At 36.4% G+C, this 21715-nt stretch overlaps 1 protein-coding gene across 4 annotated transcripts; it reads left to right on the top strand.

Moving 5' to 3' along the window:
* The first annotated feature begins 292 nt into the window (after nucleotides 1-292).
* Nucleotides 293-20070, top strand: LOC109048390 (phospholipase D2-like). 4 transcript variants are annotated; one of them, XM_042724406.1, is made up of 26 exons: nucleotides 293-507; nucleotides 731-857; nucleotides 4588-4716; nucleotides 6533-6660; nucleotides 6733-6875; nucleotides 6981-7074; nucleotides 7162-7227; nucleotides 7818-7876; nucleotides 7994-8128; nucleotides 9964-10074; nucleotides 10195-10338; nucleotides 10573-10656; nucleotides 11457-11535; nucleotides 11717-11827; nucleotides 11968-12162; nucleotides 12249-12405; nucleotides 13225-13343; nucleotides 13452-13565; nucleotides 13694-13798; nucleotides 14901-14989; nucleotides 15103-15216; nucleotides 15298-15347; nucleotides 15594-15728; nucleotides 16255-16408; nucleotides 18744-18861; nucleotides 19251-20070. In XM_042724406.1, exons 3-26 carry the CDS (start codon nucleotides 4611-4613, stop codon nucleotides 19473-19475), a joined length of 2835 nt encoding a protein of 944 aa, XP_042580340.1. In that variant the 5' UTR covers nucleotides 293-507; nucleotides 731-857; nucleotides 4588-4610; the 3' UTR covers nucleotides 19476-20070. The 4 variants fall into 4 exon arrangements, with proteins under 4 accessions (XP_042580340.1, XP_042580343.1, XP_042580341.1 ...); XM_042724409.1 differs by lacking the exon at nucleotides 4588-4716; XM_042724407.1 differs by lacking the exon at nucleotides 293-507 and having other exon boundaries at nucleotides 614-857.
* The last annotated feature ends 1645 nt before the right edge of the window (nucleotides 20071-21715 follow it).

Raw genomic sequence — 21715 nt, 5'->3', positions numbered from 1 at the left:
CAGGTCCTTACAGCTACTAATAGCCTCTGTGTACTATTTAGGGATGATGGAGCTTCAGTAGGCTAGCATTATTTTACTTAATGAGCTTTCATCTTGATTTTCTTCTTCGCTTTTAAAGTGGAATTATAAATTACAATGAATTTTGTAACTACTCTGACTTTATAGTTTTTTTATATTAAAATGTTTTACAGTAGGCCTACATATTGTTCAATCAAAAAGTGAAATTTTCAATTGTACAGTGCCTACCTACATTTCCTGTACTGTTGCGCTGAAAGTGTTAATTTCCTGCCATACCCTGAGGTTTCTGTTGCGTTTGCTTCCTGTGGTCCACATTCTCTGAGTGTATCCTCTGATGTGGGTTTTATCAGTGTGTTGTTTGAGTTTTCATAAACTGTTTCAACAGTACAGATGCTCCTTTATCGCCTCTGAGGATTCTGTGATAAGACGCTACGCATCTACGCAAATTACGGTGGAGATAGGGAACGTTTGCGCTAGAGACAAATGCAGGTATATTTGCTTCAATATAAATCGCCCAAGGATTATAGAGCGTGTCTGTGTATGAAATATGTCCCTAGACGGACCACTATTTTATTTTTCTATATAAGTGCCAGAAATGGCAAGTAAAATTTAGATGACTATATGCACGTATTAATTTTCAAGCAGTGCGGACCATTCTCGGGGCTTTACGGTAAATTTGGCCTCTGAAGTTTGTCTACGTTGAATGTTACAGCAAACCTACGCCTTGGGAGTTGTGATGGGGGATAAGTTATCCAGAAGTTCGAGTCTAACTGGCAAATAACAATCTACGAAACTACAAGGTGCCAGACGAGCGCTTAATCGCGACAGTTTCCTTGGTGGTGAGTAATATATAATAAAATCTTGATCAGAAAGAGGTATTACGATCATGGTGCATCGGAAAATGAGACTTCACGCACATTTTTTTTAACAGTGAATTGTAAAATGTTTTTCTCACGTTTGTCTTTACACACTGACTGATTCCTCTTATTGTTATAAATATCTGTGCTGTTTTAAAGCACCTTGATTTTCCATCCGAGTCTCGTGTTAAATCGCGAGTGAATACGTGTCCCGTAAAAACACGAGACTAGAATGTTAATGGTCTTAATATAAAGACCACTGACGCATAAACCCCGACTCTGTCTCGAAAACCAATGGTATATCTATCTAGACAGCATTTGGTGCACTATAAAGTGTGTAAACGCGTGATGCTCACTAGCTGGGCAGCGCACTAGGTAATGAGACACGGCTACCCTGTTGATTCCCATATCCTCTTGACTGTTGATGGATTTGACATTGGACAGCCTCATCCGGGTTATCAAGTAGAAGCTGGCAGAGTAGAGAGATTTTTGAATAGGGAAAGTGAAATGGAGAAAGGTGTGTGCTCACAGGACAGGAAAAGAGGCGAGATGAGCCTAGATAGATGTCAGTCAAAATCACATTACGCAATCACATTCTAGTTCCTTCGGGGGGAAAATAATTTCAGCAATGTGTAAACCAGGACAAGCATTTGAGTTTGATTTTTACTTTTTTTTTTTAGTAATACCAAAGACTATAGAATACCTTAAAGGGACTTTAATACCTAATAATGAAACCAAATTTAATACATATCTTTTAAAAATACACAATTCTGGCATAAACATTTCCATTCCAAGTATCAATTATTTGACATATCGGTCATGTACAAATGTAATTGCAGCTGTTGTTATCAGCTAATATTGTTTTTCAGGAAATCAAAGATTATTGAGTCATGTGTGCATGTCCTTCTAAGTAAGTGATTTCAGCTGTGGTTTTCATAGCTAGGCAAAACAGTTTCTAATGTTGAAATCATAAAATGCAAACAGCTGCATTATCTGAAGAGTGAAATGCTCTGTCAAATTATTTTACTCATAAAAGGTTTTATGATTTGTTTGATCTGCTATCTTGTTGTAAGTTAATGATGTGTTGAATATCTCCCTCTCTTTCTTCCAGCTCTTTTCTAGTTTACTTGAACCTCTGTCTCTCTTCCACTGTGTCTAGTGTTTCACCTGCATCCTGGTTGTCTGGCAACAGTGGGCAAAGTCAGCCAGTGCAACACACTCTAATACCCCCTCTCTACCCTACTGTTCACTTTCTTAATAATTGTTTATAACACAGTCCCATTCAAAGTTTTGGGGTCAGGGAAATTAGTTTTTGAAGGAAGTCTCTTATGCTCAGCACAGCTTTGTTTAATTGATCGAAAATACAGTAAAAACAGTAATATTGTGAAATATTATCATTTAAAATAGCTGTTTTCTATTGAAATATGCTTTAAATGTAATTTATTCATCTGATGTCAAAGTTGAATTTTCAGAATTTTCATCTTCAGTGTCACGTTTCTTCAGAAATCATTCTGATATGCTGATTTGGTGCTCAAGAAACATTTCTTATTATTATCAATACTGACAGTTGTGCTGCTTAATATTTTAGTGGAAACTGTGATAGTTTTTTTCAGGATTCTTTGATGAATATAAAGTTCAATGAACTTTCTTTTGTAACAATGTAAACATCCTTACCATCACTTTTGATCAATGTAATGCATCCTAGCTTAATGTAAGTATTCACATTTGCACTTCTTAAACCTTTTGAATAGTAATTAGTTTTGTATTTCTGCATTTATATCTGAAAAATCCTAAAAAAAAATGACTTTAATACTTTACTTTAAATAAAACATAATAGTTGAAAAGTAATACTATTTTAAATTCTGCATATTTATAAGTTGCCTTAGTTGTTGCCAGAAATGAATCGTCAGGGGAATCATAGATGTTTTGTTTAATTTAGTTTAATTAAATGAAACATCTATGATTGAATGTTATTAAGATGTGCATATATGTGTCAGTGCTGATGTCACAATCGTATCAAATGTCATTACAGAGCCTAATCTGCTCTGCATATTTCATATGTATCTCTTATCAAGTACAACGTTTGTTAAATTTTATTTATTTACAGAGGTATATGATGTCACACTCGTCTGTGTATGAAGTCGCTGCAGGCAGCAGCGCAGCTCAAGTCCATGAATAAATGTTCTGAAGTGAAGTAAACTTCAGCTGATTTCCCTTGCTCAGGTAGTAGGGAGCAATGAACACGGTGTAGGGATCATATCAATTGGAATGCAGTTCATGCATATAGCTCTCTTCTAATGAGCTGGTTATATGAATCAGGTGTGTTAACAAAGAGAGACATACAAAATATGCAAAGCAGGGGGGCGCGAGGACTGGGAACCACTGACCTAAGGTATCTTTCTCTGCATTGGTAATTACATATTACAGCGCCATTTCACAGCCTGGAGGTTCCCCAACATGTTTCTCACTTATTAGGTACAGCTATTTCAGGGGTTGGAGTATCTACTAATGCGCTGATGAGTTGAATCAAACTTGTTTAATTAGGGAGACATCCAAAATGTGTGGTTTTGAGGCACCTGCGGAAACATGGTTGGAAACTACTGTACTACATGAATTTAAAAAGTTTGAACATGACTTTTACTATACATATGTATGTCAAAGCAGCTGAAATCAATCAGTTAACTTTTTTATTTCACTTTCCACTTTTTATTTGTTTTCTCTCAACTCAAGAATCATTTCCATATTTTGAACAAAAGAATGAAGAGGTAACTTCAAATCATCTGTACCACAGCTGGAGTGCAGTCTTTTTTTGCTAGATTGATGGGCGTTTTGTGGGGAAGAGGGAGACAATTCAGCCCAAAGACAATCTGGAATGACTCTAACAGCCACAAGCGATTTAGCTTTTTTGTCCTAGTTATTTTTACTCATGCTTAAATGAATACAGATTATGTGATAATAACAACAGTGCAGACAAATCCTGCACCTGTGAAAGTAAAATACACGTACAGTAATAACAATAATGAATGGTGTTTTTTAATCATGCGTCTTTTCACACATATTATGCTGTGCGACTTAAGTTTAAAAGAACAAACAAGCAGAACCAAATCAAATGGGAATAATAAACAGAAATAAACAAAAGAAATACAAAAAAAGTATATGGATGCAAAGAATATGCTGGATCTATTGTCTTCCAATTGGAAGAAAATAACAAAAAGTTAAGCAGATAAAATATGGTTAGATTTATCTTGCCGATACAGCTGGTATGAATGGTTTCATGAAATGTGTGCACTTTGTGTTAGAAGCCCAAATCTCTATAGCCATCTTTCTGCTACCTGTAGAATTTTTGCAAATGCCGTTACATCTGTTCTTATCAAGTGTTTTCAAACCAGTTTTGTTTATAGTATGGTGCACAGATCATGTTAAACTGCGTGTATCAGGACAGGTAGCTGAGAACATAACACGTTCTCACCATTGATAAGAGAAGCTGTGTAAAGATTTGGTGTAAATGGAGAACAACAAAGGTCTCAGCACAGATCCCTGCTGTACCCCAGTTGTGAACGGTTTATACATCTAGAGAATGGTTTGTTTGCCACTAGTTTTATCTAATATCATGCTAACGTTTCACATTTTGTAAACTATGTCAAAAACCATAACTCATTTTTTTCCCTCTTTGTGTGCCTGGGTGTTTTTGTTTGTTGGTGTGTTTGCACAGGTGTGTTGTGGTCCAGTAGCCTTATGGCTGGTTCTGAGACAGATGCAGCAAAAAGGTGGCAGAAATGTGTGGACACTGTACTGTGCAATCTTACTAAGGATCAACTGAAATCTATTGAAAACAACAGTGGTGAGACAAATCACATACTCAGTATTTATTATCACAAATTTTAAACCCTCCCTGTAACTTTCATGTCAGCTTGAAGACCTAGATCAGTGGGTTCATGTGTGTTTGATTTGAGCTGGAATTAGATAGGGCTCACATTTTCTTTCTATTTTAAGTTGTTGTTCAGTGCTTACCCCATAGCTAGGATTACCATGTAGATTATTTGCATACCTCGCTGCTGCCTGTCCCCACCTAGATGCCCAGATTTATTGGAGTTGTACATCTGTTTTATTGTTTTTAATAGTTTAGACTAGAGCTGTCAGTCGATTAAAATTTCTAATCTAATTAATTACATGATGTTTCAATTAATTAATCGAATTAATCGCAAAATAAATTTGACTGAAAATAGCCACGCTAGATTATTTAAAGCTATTTTCATGTTAAATGAGAAAGTATCAAGTAGGCATTACAAATTGTAGCTTTATAAATATTTTATTTGAATCGATTCATTCAAAACGCAGATCCATTCAGAAACTAAACAACGCTGTGCTGCTCAGAGACGTGAAACAAATCTTCTATGGATTTAAAGGTAATATGTACTATGCAAAACTGAGCAAAAACATAATATTGTGTTTAAAATATAAGAATATTAACTTCTTATTTACTGAACTGTTGTAAAAAAAAAATCACTTTTAAATTGGAACAAAAACAGCACTCGTCTGATATTTCTCTCACTGCTCATGTGATATTGCTTATCATATGATATAAATATGAGACAAAAACTCACACAGGGGCATTTTTTTATGAGCACTAAGGCAAGGTCTTAAATTGCAAAGGACAGGCATAATGAACATAATGAACAAAAACATTAGTTATTAGTTATTTGCTTCACAATTCACCGTTAACCTCTGGACTTCTTTTCAATCATTTATTTGTCTCTTAGGACAAAGGATTATTTATGCCACATCCACATGTCAGTCATGCTTGTAAGAGCAGGTATTGAAAGTGTGCCAGTGGTTTGTTATACTTCCTTGTGAAAAGATTGCAAAAAATGTAGAATGCAGAGAGAGCAATGACTAGTTTCACAGCTGTTTTGTCTCATTAACATGCTTCTAGAAGGAATGTTTTCTTAAGCATAACACTAACTGAGTGACTTTTGTGATCTTTGACCCTGGTGATATAACATTGTTGACACTGAGGCCTGTCACAATGGCTGTTTTTCAAAACAGCAACAGAGGGGACAAATATAGAGACATCTGTTATTCAAAATATAATTGAAACCTCAAAAATAAGAGTCATTATTGTGTAAAATAAATATGAAATAATTAAGATTCTGCACTGTTTCTAGTTCACTAATCACGTAAGCAAGTTTAAAACATCAGATGGTCAGATATTCCTCCACTGAAGCACAAGATGCTCTTGGAACAAGACCAGCTCATTCGAGTCTGAGTCAAGACTGAGTTCACATACTCCATAGTCCATGACGAAACCAAGACCATGAAATATGGTCTTCAAATCTGAGTCCAAGACCGCAATTACCTGGTCTTGGTCTTGTTATAGACTCAGGAGCAAGTGGACCCAGTCTTGACCCGCTTCCGGTCTCTGTCTCGACTCTGTCTCTAACGTGATAGTCTTGACTACAGCATTGCGTTTTACCAACACCTGTGGAGTTCATCTAGCTTGAATGCTGCTCTTATTAAATCAGAAATTCCTGATGATTTTTCTATTCAAATTTTCACTCAGACTGCTTTGCTGGAAATGGAATATTTTGTATTAAATTAGACAAAAAAATTGCATAACCTTATCATGCCTTATGCTTGTCTTTCATTATATCTTTCAGAGGAACGGAAGTTTTTTGTGGTACATCACTTGGCAGACCTGAAAGAATGTTGCATCTCTCCTCTCATTCATGGCACACCTATCACCTGTAAAGTGGAAAACACAGAGCGATACACCACCCGCTCTAAGGTGCGTTTGTGGGTTTGTACTTAATAATGTGTTGCTGTGTTACACCTAACAGTGTAAAAATCCTGTTTGTAGGTACATGTGTGCACTCTCTACACGGTCTGTCTGACACATGGCGAGTTCACATGGACGGTCAAAAGAAAGTACAAGCACTTCCAGGAGCTTCACAGAGACCTGTACAAACACAAAATGATGCTGCAGTTCTTGCCTCTGGGGAGGTGATTGTGCACACACAGGCCCATGCAAATTCACAACGCTTTATTTGTTTCGATAGAAGTTTTGACCTGGTGTTTTCCTTCCATTGTTCTTGTGATTTGAATTAGATTTGCCATTCAGAGACAACAGCTGGCAGGTTTGACAGAGGAAATGCCAACTTTACATGGAAGCGATAGAACCAGGAGAGCGTCTGGCAAACCGGTACATACGTAATAACGCAAAGCCCACCTCCCTCTAAAAGTTGTACACCCACTGTATTGTATGTATTGTGTTATGTGTGTTTTTCAGAAATATCTGGAGGAATATTTAAACAACTTGCTAGAAAACACTTTCTACAAGAACTATCATGGGATGGTGAGAAGCTTACATGCACATACGTATATACATATAACTACTATGCACATAATTTATACAGTAAGTATATACATGTAATTATAATGTTTTTAACTGATATTAATATTAACTGATATTAATATACTTTTTGTATTCTTGTCTACTTATACTGTATATCAATGGTTATCCATAATAATAAAAATATGTTTTATATATTAGACTTTGTTTGCCAATGACTATCAGTCCTTCAATGTTGGGTCTACTGAGTAATAATAATAATAAAGATAATAATGATATTAATGATAATGCATGTTTTTATTGTTAAAATCAAATTTTTTAGTTGTTGTGTTAAAAAGATGTATTAAATACGTTTGGCTATTGGACAACTTTTGTTACTCTATCACATATTGTATTATTAGTCAATCTGTAATGTTTGTTATGGATGTGCCTGGATGTCTCCAAAAATATTTTTTTTGTCAGATTTAACTAAATTCTGGAGGCGGTTTTGTCCTCAAAGTGTATCCAATTTGGACAAATGGACAAATACTGTACAAAATTGCAGAGGATTATGGTTTTATGCTTACTTATTAAAGTGTGTATTTTGCTCTCAGTTGGACTTCCTGGCAATCAGTCCGCTGTCCTTCATCAGAGACCTTGGACCCAAAGGCCTGTGAGTACAGATTGTGTGTGTGTTTCTTCTCTTGCAGTTTTAGTACTATTCCATTTTTGCCTCAATGTATTTTTGCAGCTCTTTTTTTTAGTCATTGATTGTTTTGTTTTTCCACAGTGAAGGTTATATTCTGAAACGGTCCGGGGGTCACCGCATCCAGGGGCTCAACTGCATCGGTCACCATCAGGTCTGCTTCCGCTGGTCTCGCCGTTGGCTTGTGGTGAAGGATTCATTCCTTCTGTACATGTCCAGGTGGGTTTCACCACAATACAGACACACCCACACGTGTACTGTTATCTGTTACTTCACACTCCTTTTGTTCTTTTCTGTTGTTTCATGTTACAACATGCCTTTCAGAGCTGTGAATGTATGAGAACACACATCAGCCGCTTGTTTTTGCTGTTTCTTTCTGTTTTTTAAATTTAGCAGCTATTTTTAATTCATTGTCCATCAGCTTGAGTCATAGTTTTTGGAACCATCCATTGTCATGCGACAAACCTCTAATTTTACCTTAGAAAATAAAAATGAAAGACGCATCTAGCATCCTTCTCTTATGGAGTACTGTGCAATATTGTACAATGTAGGGTGGAAAGGGTTGTCACTCAAAACACATTGATCCCTTTCAGCCTGCAGCTTACTTCCGGCATCAGAGTCACAGAAGGTCATTCAAAGGTTACAGCTGTAGTTGGAGGTAATGCAGGAGTTAGTGCTTGGACTAGAAGCCAGTAAAACAAGTCCCCCCTTACTATGTCAGTATAGAGGTCATCTGTGTTCATCCATCAGAACAGACACTAGGTGTTTAGAGGACTTGCATCAAGTGCAGATGGAAGTTTTTATCTCTAATACAATTTAAAATATGTTTGCACTGGTCAGGTGTTTCACATTCAACCCCTCAGTTGCACACCACTAAATGTCTATGTCAGTGTTTTAACAGCATTTTAAAATATTTCAAGAAACGACATGAGTCATCATGTTCCTTCTTCCTTTTACAGCTTGAGCCAGTTAAAATTAGTTGCTGTAACATCGTGTCACGCATCGTGTGTAAGCCAAACAGGCCGATCAGTTCTAGAAAACAGAACGATTTCCTTGAAAACACTGGTTAAACTTTGCCCAGCCCTTCATTGTGTGCTAGTAAAAAGCCCTGAGGGTAAATATGTAAGCTTAGGTGAGTTACTGACATATATTTGACAAAAAGAAACAAAAGGCAGCAGATCATAAAGTATACAAGAATTGGCCTGACACTGACAACCTGAGAGGCTTCCCAGTGTTTATTGATGGACATGCCAGTCATGCTTGTTTATATATTAATGTTTCTTCATGAAGAACAATCAAGAGGTGTTGTCTCAGTCGCTGTATTAGAGGCCTTATCTGGGTGTGGACCTTCTCATCATATGTGTAACATAGATATTATAACTTTCATATATTACCTTCCTTCTATAACCTTCTTATAACCATATAACCTTCTGTCTTTTGCTTTTATTCTATTCTACTATTTTACACCAAAAGCTTTAGTTCTGTAATTTTTAGACAGAAGTCACTTGTGTTCACCATGGCTGCAATTATTTGATCAAAAATACAGTAAAAACAATTACGTTGTACTTTCTGTGTACTTTTAAAATGTAATTTATTCAAGCTACAGTACATTTTCAGCTACTGATACTTCAGTCTTCAGTGTCACATGACACTTCAGAAAACATTCTAATATGCTGATTTGGTGCTCAAGAATTTTATATATATATACTATAGACGTTAAAAATAGTTAATATGCTTAATATTTTTTTGGAAACCATGGTACATGGGATTTTCAGGATTATTTATTTAAATGAATTATTTGCTTTCTATTTTACTGAACAAAATAATTAATTTCTTTTTTTTTTTAATAAAGACTTTTAAATGGTAGTGTATTATCAATGTGAAACTGACAAAATCATTTGTTTGTTTTTATTTTGGTGTATAAAATGTAGCCTCAAGCTTTTATTGTTTACTTTAATGTTTACTGTTTAATGTTGATTATATTTAATGTAACATTCTAGTGACTCATTTTTATAACTGATTTTCTGTTGTTGTTTTCTGCTGTGTATGAGCAGAGACCCTGGCGTTGTGTCGTTTGTGCTGCTGTTTGACCCTGAGCTGAAGGTGTTGGTTGGACGTGTTTACACTGATACCAAGCATGGCGTCTGCATCGAGAACTTCAGCAGGTAAAAAAATGTCTGAGTCTGAGGACCAATAAAAGGAAGTCTTCCGACTACTTGCACCAGTCTGACAGACCGTTTTAGAGAGACGTGTGCAGCCACAGCTGGTATGTGTGTGTTTTGTAGGAAGCTGGTGATTAAGTGCAGTAGCTACAGGCAGGCCCAGTGGTGGAGTCATGAGATTCGGAGTCTCTCTGAGCGCTGTGATTTCCTCCAGATGCATCGCTTTGAAGGCTTCGCCCCACCCAGACTGGACACTCTCACAAAGTGGTGCGTGCATTTATGTAATATGTCCTAAAAAAAAAAAAAAAAAAAAAAAAAAGTAGTGGTAAAAAAAAAAAAAAAAAAAAAAAAAAACAATTGTATAGCAGGAATGCTCTATAAGTAATTTTGGATAAAAGCGTCTGCTAAATGCATAAATGTAAATGGATGGAAAATTGATGGATTGAGTAGTTTGTGTAATGGAGTGGGTGTTGAGTAAATGACTCATTGGTTGATTGACAGGTATGTTAATGGGAATGGCTATTTCTCAGATGTGGCTGATGCCCTGGAACAGGCCAAGGAGGAGATCTTCATCACTGATTGGTGGTAAGTGTACCGTCTTCCACACACACATGTACAGTACATGATCTGAATGGGTCAGCAGCTCAAATTGTGATCATGTACTGTACACAATCCAGACATGACTGCTTTCACCATGTTCCCACAGTGTTAGTTGCATCTCTGTTTTCCCCTCCTGTGGTCTCATGGGTAGTAACGTCCTTTGAAACAGAAGTCATCTGGGTATTTTTGTGTACTTCTTTACTGTATGCTAATCATGTGGCCTACTGCTTTTCAGATGCTATATACTTCTTTTATTGCAATTGACAATAAAGACATTTATAATGTTACAGAAGATTTATATTTCAAATAAATGCTGTTCTTTTGAACTTTGTTTATCAAAGAATTCCAAAAAAAAAGGATGTATCAGGATTTCCACAAAGATATTAAGCAGCACAAATGTTTTAGCATTGATAATAATAGGAAAAGTTTCTTGAGCACCAAATAAGAATATTAGAATTATTTCTTTAAAGATCACGTCACACTAAAGACTGGAGTAAAATAGAAATGGTTCAATTGTAATAAAATTTCACAATATTAATATTGATTTTTCCTGTATTTTTCATCAAAGTAATGCATGAAAAAAGTAAAGTAAAACATTTAAAAATCTTACTGTTCCTTGATTTTTTGTACTAGCTAAATAGACACAGTCAGATGCTGGGAATATCAGATATTTAGTTGTACAATATTTGTTGCCATTGTTTAGTATGGTGTCATATATTTAATGTGTTGAAAATATACGTGTGAGTGAAAGTGTTGTGAAGATATTTGAGTTTTTCTCTCTGCAGGCTCAGTCCAGAGGTTTTCCTTAAACGTCCAGCTACAGGAACGTATTGGCGCTTGGACAAGATTCTCAGACGCAAAGCAGTATGGGGGAAGACCCTTTTATATTACATTAAACTGTTATACATTAAATTAATTCTCTCCCATATCTATCTTAAAAAGCATCCCATCTGTCAGACAATCATTTATAATTATAACTATAAATAAATATAGATAGAACTTTAACATGACCCTGTGTGTGTGTGTATGTGTGTATGATGTTTAGGAACAGGGCGTGAAGGTGTGTGTGTTGTTGTATAAGGAGGTGGAAATGGCTCTGGGTATCAGCAGTGGCTACAGCAAGAGAACACTGATGAACCTGCACCCCAATATTAAGGTTTGATGTACCACACACACACACACACACACATCTGTTCTTACTGCTGTTTGTCCTCTCATCCTTCCCACATTTGTCATTCATCAACATCATGATAGCTGTCTTACTATGTTATAAATGACTGTACTTCTCTGCCCTAGGTGATGCGTCACCCTGATCATGTTGCCTCCGTTGTGTTCCTCTGGGCCCATCACGAGAAAATGGTTGCCATCGACCAATCAGTGGCCTTTGTCGGTGGGTTGGATCTTGCATTTGGGAGGTGGGATGACAGTGACTATAGGCTGAGTGATTTGGAACCCCCAAAAACAGGCAGTAATGCAGAGGCAGCCCGAGAGGTACAGTTATATCCAGTAGATATGATGGCATACTTAATTGATGTGTCTATCTCTTACTCTTTATCTTTCTGTGTTTGATTTCTCAGTCTGATGCTGTGGATGGCTCTGCAGTTCCTCTGACAGAACCTGTGTCAGAGTGTGAGGATGAAGTGGATCTGAGCTGTAATGCCCTCTTGTGGTTGGGAAAAGATTACAACAACTTTATAAAGAGAGATTGGAAACAGCTGGACCAGCCCTTTCAAGGTACACTGTCCAATGCAGATTTACATTAATACTTACATTTTTTTAATCACCACTTGAAAGTCTTTTTTTGAAAACAGTATTTTTGAACTACAACCTATTTTGTTTTTTTAGTTCTATATATTAAATGTTGGAAATGTTCCCTCTAAGTCCATAAAGGTACATGAAACTCACACTGGCCATGCCTTGCTAGCTGTCTTGTTGTGATTAATGCAATGAATTTCTTAATTTTCTTGTCTTTTAAAACAAGATCTCTTGGTACACTAGATTACTAGATTATTTATGTATTATTATTATTAATTGAATTATACTTCATATAAACCATATGTTGCAGTGTTTTCACTACTGTTCAATTTTTTTTTTAGATTTTGGTGCATTAATTTGATCAAATATTAAGTAAAACAGTAATATTATATCAATTTAAAATAATGATTTTCATTTTTAACCAAAAATTGTATTTATTCCTGTAATGAGAGCAGAATTTTCAGCAGCCATTACTCCAGTCTTCAGTGTCACATGATCCTTCAGAAATCATTCTAATATGATGTTTTGCTGTTCAAGAAATATTTCTTATTATTATCAATGTTAAAAACTGTTGTGCTGCTTGATATTTTTGTGGAAACTGATACTTTTTTCAGGATTCATTGATTAAGAGAAAGATAGAAAGTTCAAAGGAACAGACTTTGTTTGAAATCTAAATTATTTTCTATAATTGGTATTTTTATCATCATAATTATCAATATATTAGATGTTTCTGCTTGGGGCCTTCTCAATAAATGTGAGTTCAGCTGGTAGTGTAGCTTTTGTTTTTATGCTCCTCAGACAATGTTGACAGAACTCAGGTGCCACGCATCCCCTGGCGAGACCTGGGTGCTGTGCATCATGGGAAGGCAGCCAGAGATCTTGCACGACACTTCATCCAGCGCTGGAACTTCACTAAGGTCAGAAATCAAAATGGCTATTTTTGATGTTTGTTATTGTTCTTACAATCAGACACTTCAGAATCTCCAATCATTGCCTTTTTGCTTGTTTTCTTATTTGTCTTTTAAATCTTTAAGAACAAGTACAAGGGTGACTTCTACCCGTACCTACTGCCGAAATCCCACTGCACTGCAGATAAGCTGCCATTCACCATCCCTGGTGCCTCAAAAGCCTCTGTACAGGTACATGTGTTCATGCAGTTTACTTTTCTTTTCTTTGTCACCACTCATTTAATTTCTTAACTTTTCTTTTCTGTTATCTATTTAATTAAACTTTTTTTCTTTCATTCTTCCCTCTCTTTTTCTCCCAGGTTCTTCGTTCTGTGGATCGCTGGTCTGCTGGCACATGTGAACATTCTATCCTCAATGCCTATATACATGTTATCGAGAACAGCGAGCATTACATTTATCTAGAGGTAACACTCACTCTATTACCTTACCAAAAGCATTTGCCTCTGACTCATAAGACTTTATGCACACACACACACACACACACACACACACACACACAGCTGAACAGACGCTGTGCTCTGTTCACACACAAAGTCTCAGTGTTGTGGAGTTGTTTGCAGTGTTCTCTCCCACTAGGATCATGTGATTCTACTGCATTCAGCTGGCAACACACAATAGCCCTCTGCTCTTGCCTCCCCAGAAACAGGGTCCTAATGCGAGTCAGCTAAACTAAGAAGAATGTAACAGATAAGCTTATACTACAGCCAGAGGAAATGTTTGTCCCTACAGAAATTATAATAAATAATGGTAACACTGAATGATGAAACCTTTGCATTTGAGAATTTAAAAAACTTAACATTCATCAACAAACACTGATATTGTCCAGATAAAATTCTAAAGAATATATTTAAGCATATTAAAATGTTTAACAGTAACTAAAATTATATAAACTGTTCAGTTAACTTGTTTATTTATTATTGATTTAATATTAAGTGATGGACATTAGAATGTATTTATTTATTTATTTAATAAGAATGTTCCCAAGTGCAGTCATTATTTTATATTTATTATATATTTTCTCAAGGATTAAATTGAATTCTTTGTTATTTGTCTTACTGTATACTAGCCTGTTCATCAAAAACATCTGCTAAGTCTACAAATATGGTAAATTGTAGAAGTAATTTATTGAGGTAATCCAAACAAGGTTATATATGATATTTTTAAAGTGATAGTTCACCTAAAAAATGTCTTTTCATTTTCTTCCCTAGGAAATGAATAGCAATTATATATATATATATATATATATATATATATATATATATATATATATATATATATATATATATATATATATAATTAATCTTTAATAAAAGAATATGAATTTTATTCATATAAAATACTGCTCTTGGTCTTTGGCTACAGAAACCTCAGTGCAGTAAATCTACTAGTCATCGTGTGAATAATGGACAAGACCATGAACTAGATCTTGCAGTGGCCTGTTTTATAGTTCACATACAAGTGAGACAAATTACATAAACCCGAGTCTCTTTGTCTCCTCTTTTTTAGAACCAGTTCTTCATCAGCTGCTCAAATCAGAAGAATGTACTCAATACCATTGGAGATGCTATTGTCAAACGGATCCTACGCGCTCACAGGTTTGTTACCTACCTCTTTAAAAATTATACAAGTTTAGTGAAATACAATGTACTCTGCAGTGTCTTTGTGTTTTTTTTAGCATGAAGTGTAAGCTTTATTTGAATTGTTATAGTGAGGGGAAGAAGTACAGGGTGTTTGTTGTAATTCCTCTGCTGCCCGGCTTTGAGGGTGACATCAGCCAGGGAGGAGGAAATGCCATTCAAGCTATACTGCACTTCACCTACAGGTACACACACCAGCCCATCTAAACATCTACATTAATACACACACTCTCACAACACTTGCTAACAGAGCTTTTTCTGTGTAGAACGATTAATCGAGGAGAACACTCCATTCTCTCAAGATTAAAGGAGCAAAGTAAGTATCTGACAGAAACGTATTTAGCTGTCTGTAATTCTGCCACTCTGGTACTTTTTTTGGGATCCTGTCTCGTTCACCATCTGCCACTTTCACTTCTCACGTCTTATAAAAGTGGCTCTAAATTATTTAGTTTATGTGTTGTTGTTGTTTTTTCAGCCGTGCATTATTACATTCTACCCATTAATTAATCACACAGATGGTATGTCATTTATTGTGTTAATGAGTGCCTCATCTCCCCATCAGTGCAGGACGAATGGACACAGTATATTTCTCTGTGTGGTCTGCGCACACACTCTGAGCTCGGCCAGTCCCCTGTAACAGAGCTCATCTACATCCATAGCAAAGCCCTCATCGCTGACGACCGTTGCTACATAATAGGTGAGATGTTTGCTTCACATTCATACAGTAAGACACAACTTACTGTGTCTGTGACCCAGGAAACGTTCAGAACCGTTTTGTCTTTTTTATGTACATTACCGATCGAAAGATTTGTAAAAATAAATTAATAGTTTTATTTAGCAAGGCTGCGTGAAATTGATCCAAAGTCAGTGACAGTAAAGTTGTTTATAATGTTACTAAAGATTTCAATTGCAAATTATAAAAAAAAAATCTTGGTTTCCACAAAAGTATTAAGCAGTACAACTGTTTTCAACTGTTATAATAGTAACAATAATAAGTGTTTCTTAAGCATCAAATCAGCATATTAGAATGATTTCTGAAGGATCATTTGACACTGAAGACTGCAAAGTAAATACAATTGGGGTATTGATACCCTGGGTTATGATTTGGGAATAACTGACTCAAGATATTTACTATTTGCATGCAGAAGATGAGCTTCAAAGTCCACCTGCTGGTGAATATTGGAATATTGTTCAAATCCAAAATTCTTCATAATGTTCTTCAGGGTCAGCCAACATCAATGACAGGAGCATGCTGGGCATTCGTGACAGTGAGCTGGCAGTGCTTGTGGAGGATGAGGAAAGAGTTCCCTCAGTCATGAACGGAGAGGAGTACCAGGCTGGACCACTAGCACTCGCCTTACGAAAGAAGTGTTTCAGGTGTGTATTGTATATCACACTTGTGTCCAAGTGTATTCAGAGTTGTCAAGCTTTCTGTGAAGGAGTCAAAAAGAGTCACAACCACCACCTAAAACATACAGTGTTAAATAAACACACTGGAAATATGAGGGAATTTTAAAATTAGCCTGGAAAAGGCAAGGACATTTGAATAGTGAATGAAAATTTCTATAGTCATGTGTTGCATGGAGGCTCAGAAAGCTGGATCCTCCTACATTTCCAGCACTGACTCTACAGCGCCACGGCATGAGTTTTCAGTCTGAATCCAATGTGATGAGATAACAAGGCTGTGTACCAAAAATAATGGCAAGAAAACATATCATTCTGTTGAGCTGTCCTCACAAACTGCATGCAGGAACAAATATACATGGTGCAACCAGTTGTTCTCCTCAGTATTTTTGTGGAAACCATGATCTTTTTTTTTTTCCAGGATACTTTGGTAAATAGAACGTTCATACATACAAAGTCAAAAGAACAGTATTTAAAATAAACTCTTTTGTAACATTATCAGTTTCATTTTTACTGTTTCTTTTGATAACTTTGTGTTCTTGCTAATTGAAAGGTATTTTAAAAAACTCCCACACATCCCAAACTTTCAAATGGTAGTATAGCTCAATTCACAACAAATGACTCTTATGAGATAGTTCTTTTAATAAATCGTTCAAGACAAATCAAAAACTCACTTATTTATGTGAATCGGTATGTGTGAGAAGCATTTAATTTAACATATGCTACTTTATGTGCAATCACAGTTGATTGGACAAGAGTGCCAGAGAGAAGTACCATATCAAGTAGTCAAGAGCCATTCACTTTAGCTCTTTTTGCATTACTTGCCTTTAACATAGCTGTATAATGTGAGAGTGGTTCTGTAGCTATGATAGATTTGTGTTTGTGCAGTGAAGCACCTCAGCTTCCCATTTTGTCCAACATCTCCCGTCTGTGTAGGAGTGTGTGAGTGAAAAAGGGAGGTGTGCGTGTGTGAGCAGAGCAATTTGTATTGGCACGCTGCGTTCCATACTGCCAGCTACCAGAACATCTCTTGGTTGCCAAGGGAAACAGTGAGATGCTCTAATGATGTGTGTGTCTGCAGCACCTTTCACTGCTGGCCTTGGGATGTGACCTCAAGTGATTGTGTTAATATCCGTCACTGGGTCCTGTGATTTGATTGAATTATTCCACACATCTCCTCGTGTAATAGTTTTCACAGCTAACTTTTTTTTTTTTTTGCTTTATGAGACTTTATACAGAAAGGGCACCCCAAGGGCACTGTATCAGTCTAAATGAGTATTTTTTTTTGTTGTTTTTTTTTTTTAAATTTTTTATGTTGTCTGCCACCTGATTTATGAAGTGTTATTAAATTAGTTCTCGATATGATATAGTAAAAGTTTGAAATAAGATATTGGTGACAGAGATTGTGCAGCAATGCTGTTTTAGAAGAGCTGTTGTCCGTTCATCCTGGAATGCACAAATATCGTCCTAAACTAAAATCCCAGAACTAAACGGCTCATAAACAATCTGACCAATGAGGGAGGGGACATTGCTCACATGTGATATTTATCAACATGCTTGGGTCCACTTAAGTGTTGCATTGTAAAACTGAAGCAAACCACTCAGAAAATGCTACATTGTAGCAGTTTTACTAAGCAAATTAACTGCTGAAAAGTTAATTTATTAAATTATTGAATAATTAATGAAAAGTCTGAAAATCCTTTTTAAGAGGTGTTTCCCCCAAAAATGAAAATTCTGTAATTAATTATTCACCCTCATGTTGTTCCAAACCCATAAGACCTTCATTCATCTTAGGAACACAAATTACATTTTTTTGATGAAATCCGAGAGCTTTCTGACTCAGCATAGACAGCAATGCAACCAAAATGTTCAAGGTCCAGAAAAGTAGTAATGACATTGTTAAATTACTCCATTAATAAAGTATTTATTTTTGTTTTCTTTTCACACACAAAGTATTCTTGTAGCTTTATAATATTAAGGTTGGACCACTGATGTCACATGGAAAATTTTAACAATGTCCTTGCTGCCTTTTTGGGCCTTGAACATGGTAGTTGCATTGCTGTCTATACAGGGTCAGAAAACTTACAGATTTAATCAAAAATAGTTTAATTTGTGTTCCGAGGATGAACAAAGGTCTCGACATAAGGGTGAATAATTAATGACAGAATTTTCATTTTTGGGTAAACTATCCCTTTAAAATTGTCTTGGGCAATAAAGAGTCAAATGTCCAGAACCACTCTGCTAAATACTTTGTTACTAAACTGTACCTGTATAAATTATAAATGTATTCTTTACTTCTTTTTCTCAGCGTACTTCTCGGAGCAAAATCTGACCCCAATCTGAACATTGATGATCCAGTCTGTGATCATTTCTTCAACGATGTTTGGAACAAAATCGCCCAAACAAATGCCATCATCTATGAGAAGGTGAGGGACAGAGCATATGTTCTGGATTTTCTCCACACTCCCACTGTGCCATTTTATGTACTTGATGTCTTTAACTAAAGGTTTTCATTTGAAGTCACTGTGCAGGAATTGAACTGATACAAAAGCACTCAATGTGGGACTAAACTATGGCAAAACCTGCAATTACTGTAATTTGCAGGTTGTGCAGTAGTCCTGCAGTAAAGCCTTCAGACAATAGCACCACTCCCATACACTTCTATGCTATCATTACCCATATATTTACATTCACAACTCTAATCCCAGTGGGTGCATGTACTAGTTATGAATATCCAAAATGTTTTTGCTTTAAAATGTTGGATTGTAATATGAGGCCAGTGATTGTACTGCAGTATCTTTTCTTCACTGTGCAGGTTTTCCGATGTCTTCCACTGGACTCCATCCGCAACTTGCGTGAGCTGCAGGAACATGTGAATGCTCAAAACCTCGGTCTTACTGACCCGGAGAAAGCCAAAGAAGAACTGCAGGCCATCCAGGGCATCCTGGTCCATTTCCCACTGCACTTCCTGTGCGAGGAGAACCTCCTCCCACCTCTTAAATGCAAAGAAGGAATGATTCCTACGGAGGTGTGGACATAGCAGGGAAGAGTATCCAGTGAAACGGAAGATTTCAGAGCTTAAAATATCACACATCTGCTAACTAAGCTGGAAGCTAAGGTGGTTAACCACCACACTTTTTGTCCAATTTGGTTTGGACTAAAGTAATGGTAGTAAATGAATGTTTAGCTCTGAACACTAACCCAAATTAGTGTAGAAACACAGAATGATCTTGCATAAGATAGACACGTTTGCACCAGGAGAATCACATAGTGTAGTTATATGAAGATGCAATGAAATGACACCAGATTTCTCCCCAAATGCCCATTATGACCAAGAATGTCATGATCTGAGTATTTAAAATGGCTGAGGATTTAAAGTGCTGCATATCAGATAAGCGAAGAAGGCGAAAGAGAGAGAGTATTTTTGATGACCGAGGAACAGAACGTACATTTATTGTTGTGAATGTGTGTGGGTGGATGGTACTGCTTTACCTTTTTTCCCTCTTTCTTGATTTCTTTCTTGTGTGCACTACACCTCTCAATGCAGTGGCAGCAAATCTGTCAGAACATTTGTGGTTGTTATGGTGACGGGTATAAAGAGCTGACTTGGTCTTGGCTGCTGAGAGAGAGATAGAGAGAACGAAAGAAAGAGCCAGGAAGGGATTGAGAAGAAGCAGAAGAAAATAGACAAGCCGTAAAAACATGGATAACTGTGTCTGTGTGTGTGTGTGTGTGTGTGTGTGTGTGTGTGTGTGTGTGTGTGTGTGTGTGTGTGTGTGTGTGTGTGTGTGTGTGTGTGTGTGTGTGTGTGTCGGGGCAGCATACTTGGTCAGAGAAATTATGTAATGTTTTTTTAAACAGGTAGAGGGGGAGTGTTACGGAGCAGGGATCAGGTGGGGCTTCAAACATGGTGAGATATTCAGGGGGAGTCTCAGCTCAACATTTATCACCCCCCCCCTCCCAATCTCCATGACAACCAGGAGAAATTATTGATATGTAATAATGTCAGTGGCCCAGAAGATTCCACTTTTGGTTTTTTGGAGGGGGTGTTGACACAAGTAGAGAGCGTACTGGAGGCCAAATAAGCAATGCTAATTTTGTCAGTGCCCCACTTTGTAAACGATCATTAATCTGCCCGTGTAACGTTGTAGAATGTTAAACTTGAAGAGAATGTTTTAGGGTTTGACCACTGGAGACATGACACATCAAGAAATCACCTTTATGAAGTGACAATTCTGATCTTTTTCAATTTCTATACCTGTTAAGGCATATTAATGTATCTGCTTTTGCACATTTTTACACTTTTCATGTACATACAATTGCTTTTATTTAGAAAGCATACAGAACTTTTTTACTAATACTTAAATTAATTTTGGCTAACACTGTGTGTTTTCACAACTTTTGGATGTCTGTATAGGCCTTACCTAGGGTAGATGCCAAATTGAATTTTCTTCAGATGAAAATGATGCTGTGAACAGTCTTTACAATGGCATGCACTCTCAAAAAAAAAAAAAAGTCTACCGATTTTTATTTTATTTTTGTCAGCTGAACAAATTGCTTGTTAAACAACAGTACAATCAATGAACACACTACTTCTTCACAGGTGATTTTTCTCTTCTAAATGTACAACATTATTTTTGGATATATGACTATAAATTACATATCACAGTTGTTTGTAAACCAGTGAGCAATCAATTATTTTTTTCCTCCATCTGTTCTCCATTTGAATAAATGTATTTACATAAGATGCTTTGTCTTGTGTGTGTTTGTGTGTACAGGTTTATCCTCCATTGTGGGGACCTAATGTCTACAAGGAAAGGGGGAAAAAAAAACATTAAAAATACTACATCACTACATTGTTAGTACAAAAACAATATAAGTCTATGGCATGTCCCTACAAAGACAGCTGTACAAAGTGTGTGTGTGAAGTTTTTCCTACATAGTGAGGACTAGCCAACAACTATAAATTATTTATGCAACACCTTTCTTAAACTCAGGGTCACTGTACAGAGCGAACAACACAAAAATGTGCACACGAGATCAATCAGAAACAGAAAAGGTGAAACAAAATTTAAGGGAGACTATTATAGAAGCCAACTTTTAAAAGAAAAACACAAATAAGTAAGGATAATGAAACCCACTTAAAGGGATAGGTAAGGGAGGAAATATTTTAAGAAAATTCAGTAATCGCAAACTAGTCGTCCAAACCTGACGTTTTTTTCCCTGCAGAACGCAAAACAAGATACTTTGAGGAATGCTGCTAACCAAAATGTTTTGCTG

Source organism: Cyprinus carpio, chromosome B5 (assembly GCF_018340385.1).
Source record: "Cyprinus carpio isolate SPL01 chromosome B5, ASM1834038v1, whole genome shotgun sequence".
NCBI lineage: Eukaryota > Metazoa > Chordata > Actinopteri > Cypriniformes > Cyprinidae > Cyprinus > Cyprinus carpio.
Note: the sequence above shows the minus strand (reverse complement) of the source record. Positions and strands in the feature narration are given on the sequence as shown.

Bases quoted from the DNA above. Each gene is read 5' to 3' on its own strand.
- LOC109048390 (XM_042724406.1), top strand. From the start codon at position 4,611: ATGGCTGGTTCTGAGACAGATGCAGCAAAAAGGTGGCAGAAATGTGTG. The intron at 12,163-12,248 runs GTACAGTTATAT...TTGATTTCTCAG, and splicing joins ATGCAGAGGCAGCCCGAGAG to TCTGATGCTGTGGATGGCTC. The intron at 12,406-13,224 runs GTACACTGTCCA...TATGCTCCTCAG, and splicing joins GCTGGACCAGCCCTTTCAAG to ACAATGTTGACAGAACTCAG.